Raw genomic sequence first — 3,474 nt, 5'->3', positions numbered from 1 at the left:
TTTAAAAAAAAAAAAAAAAAAAAAAAAAATTATTCAATGTCTCTCCGCATCACTGTACTTCCAGTGAACACGCTATGTACACTGTTCTCTGTCAGCCAGGCCACAAGAATATACAGTTTTTAAATCAAAGCATAAATACACGTAAAAAGGTATATTCTCTAAAATGGCACTATTCTTGAAAAAAGAAAAAATTATTCTTATTTTGTTTGCGCACGAAAAGTGTTCTCGTCGCTTCATAACATTCAGATTGTCAGAATACTCCATCAGTGGTTCAATGTCTTTGCTTTTCTGGACCTTGACTGTGGTATTTACTTGGCAGTCAGTGGAACAGTCACAAGCCTGGATTTCATCCAAAATATCTAAAATTGTGTTCCTAAGACAATCCAAGCTTTTACAGGTTTGGAACGACACGGGGGTAAGTGATTAATGACTAAATATTTATTTTGAGTCAAAGTTTCCCTTTTAACATGACTGCCTTCAGATCTCAATAGGTCAGCCAAACATTACAGGGCTTAGTTCTTATGTTAGCCAAAAAAACATTTTCTAATGATCAGAGAGGGAGGAAATGGTTGTGTAAAAGTACATTATTATGCAAGGAATGTACTGATATTATAAAGGCTAATAAAAAAGTAGAATATGCATCCTAGGAGATTTATTACCTTGATTCAGTCTTAATCTGCTATTGATTTATGAATACTAATGCTCAACTGTCTTGTGCTTGTAATTTAGTCAGCAGTGTGAAGTGAGAAGTGTTTCTGTTACTGAAGCTCAAACTCGGTTATTCAGAGGTGGCTGGGAAGCGCTGACTCAGCCGCACAGGCCATTGAAGAGTCACAGAACTGGGCCTTCTTTGTTCTAGACGCTTCTGTGCTTTTGGCCTGTATGTCAGGCTTTGTCCCACTGCCCCCTGCTGCTCCTCACTCTTGAGCCGAATGCTGTGGGCTAAACGCTCAGCGCAGTGATTAGTTTTTTCTGTGAATAGCACAGAACTTCACTGTATTTTTTTTATGTCATTATCACCATGACCATTCTTTTTATTATTATGCGTAATGCATCGCTCATTTTACACCCTCTTTGTTCATGGGCCAATCATTTTCAGATGCTTAGTTTAGTTTTTTTGTAACATATAATATGGTTTAAAGGGTCTTTAACACTGTATATTTAAAATACATTGTATAATTTGTTTTCATTTTATAATTTACAATTATTTTAAACAATTGTGAGTTTTTGTTTTTAATCGTAATAAATTATATATTTCTCTAATCCTGTATAAAGTGTTCAAAAGGCTCTTGAATATTGGAATATTGAGTATAATATAATACAAAATAATTTATGTTCCCTACTAAAATGTAAAGATCATAAATAAATGTACATAAAAATAAAATATTACATTGAATAAATTATGATCTTGACAATGGATTTGGAAGTAAATTTTATATAAATATATATTTTTTTAAATATGTTTATGAAAGGTCACCCTCTCCCAGATCCGGGTTTGCCTTTTAGGAGGCCTCCTCCAGGTCCTTATCCTATGGGACCTTTGGCTCCTAGACCTCCACTTCCTCCTGAACCATACTTTGGTGAAAAATCAGGTGAGTCTTTCCATGTGACCTCCTTTCCGGTATGTTTGACTTCTCCTCTGCTTTGCTTAAAGGTCATTTGTGACTGTGGAATTATAAGTAGCCCATATGACTCTCATATACAATCCTAGTAGTAACTTAGTAACTAATACTGAATAACAGAGATGCATATTCTCATAGTAAATGAAGCAACATAATGTGGCAGAAATTCCCTGTTAATTTGTTTTTATGTAGCTCATGTAATAGCATTAGCGAGACATGAATAAGCCCTCTTTTCAGCAATCCTTAAGAATTCAATTAAAATGTAAGAGTGAGAGTTTGGCTCAAAGATCCTAAGTGTATTTTTTTTCTCTCTTTTTTTTCCCCCAGATTCATCGTTTCTAAGAAATAGCTCATCCATCAGTGAGAATGAGAGCCGGGAAGTGAGTAAACCTCTGATTTGAGGAGAAAAACATAATTTTTCTACATGCCCATAACTAAAATGTGTCTATTCACAGGGACCTCACTCGATGCCTGGGGACATGAGATTGCCCCCTGATCCAGATTCACGAATGGGACCTCCTCCTGGCCCCCCATTAATGGGAATGCCGCCACTGATGGACCCTAGAGACCCACACTTCCCACACAGGGGCCCTTATGGACCTCCGGAGTTCTTTCGTGGTCCTGCTGGTCCCCCCATGGGCAGTAAGTTAACTTTCCAATATTGTTTGTATAATCACAGCTTAAAGAAATGGTGAAAGTGCAGCACGTTTAACTGCTACAATGTGACTTTTTCATAAATTAAATGCCTATTTGCAAGTTTAGTTTATTGTTCATTTACTGACTGCTTGAACTTGGAATTTTTTAATGTTATTTTCAGTAGTGATGTTTAAATACTAAATGTTTGGTCAATATTGATAATAGTTTAAATGTTTTTGCAAGTAAAAAACATGATTAACGGGACATGATTCATAGAAATACGTTTTATTGTTGCGATTTTGATTTGATAAACAATAATCGACTTTATCATGTCATTTCTGATCATTTACGGTAACAATTACATTTTTTAATATAGAAATATATATTATAATAGGCTGCATCACTTCAGGCTGTTCAGTCCGATTATTTGATACTGTGTCCTAGTACAAACTGATAACCTTTATTACCGTTTCCATTAGTGCGAGGGCCACTTCCCCCGGGAATGTTTCCCAGAGCTCCGATGCCACTCCCTCAACATATGGGCTATTTGCCACCGAGACATCCATCTGACAACTTCCCCCCCGGACCGCCGCCCAGACCTTCTCCACCAGGCAGTGAGCAGCCCCCTGACCAGTCGCCCTCTCCTCACGATGTCATCTGATCTCTCACGCTCGCTTCCTCTCCTGCACACCGTTTCCGACTTCCTGTTGTTGTGCTCAGGGGGCGTTTCCTTTTGATATGTAACCGCAGTAGCCTTGTGGTTATCTCTTACTTCTTTCTTAGTTGAAAGCGCAAGCATGGCAAAGGGTGCAGCACATGCCACTGGTTCTATTATAAAAAGGAAGTTGTTTTTTGTATTTCAGGTACAGTGCAGCCTTTGTGAACCTCTAGGTAAATTGTAAAAAGTCAATGAGACTGCCTTTTAACAGGATTATAGGTGCTCAGGTTTGTGATGTTCTAATGCTTTTTTTTTTTTTTTTAATTGAAGGTAGTTAATAAAAAGGTCCTCACATTTGTCAAACTGTAAATATAGAGTCTACTAAGTATATATTGTGATTAGGATGCTGTTGAAAGAAGACTTGGATAACTAACTTACAACAACTCAGTCCAGAGAACCGTCCATGTAGCGTATATATTTATATAGTTTCCTCTAATAACTCATGCCTTAAAATAGGTGGTCTGATGAAATGATGTACATTTAATAAAGATGTCATTT

The 3,474-nt window shown here is 37.0% G+C and overlaps 1 protein-coding gene across 1 annotated transcript in view; it reads left to right on the top strand.

The window, feature by feature from the left end:
* LOC122361938 (melanoma inhibitory activity protein 2-like) overlaps positions 1–3,474 on the top strand; it is a 17,038-nt gene extending 13,564 nt beyond the window's left edge. Inside the window, exons 26-29 of the mRNA XM_043263165.1 lie at positions 1,473–1,592; positions 1,950–2,002; positions 2,078–2,264; positions 2,738–3,474. Coding sequence (XP_043119100.1) covers positions 1,473–1,592; positions 1,950–2,002; positions 2,078–2,264; positions 2,738–2,919 — 542 coding nt within the window. The 3' untranslated portion in view covers positions 2,920–3,474. The remainder of the gene's footprint in view (positions 1–1,472; positions 1,593–1,949; positions 2,003–2,077; positions 2,265–2,737) is intronic.

Source organism: Puntigrus tetrazona, chromosome 17 (assembly GCF_018831695.1).
Source record: "Puntigrus tetrazona isolate hp1 chromosome 17, ASM1883169v1, whole genome shotgun sequence".
In the NCBI taxonomy this organism is placed as follows: domain Eukaryota; kingdom Metazoa; phylum Chordata; class Actinopteri; order Cypriniformes; family Cyprinidae; genus Puntigrus; species Puntigrus tetrazona.
This window is presented reverse-complemented; position numbering and strand designations above follow the sequence as displayed.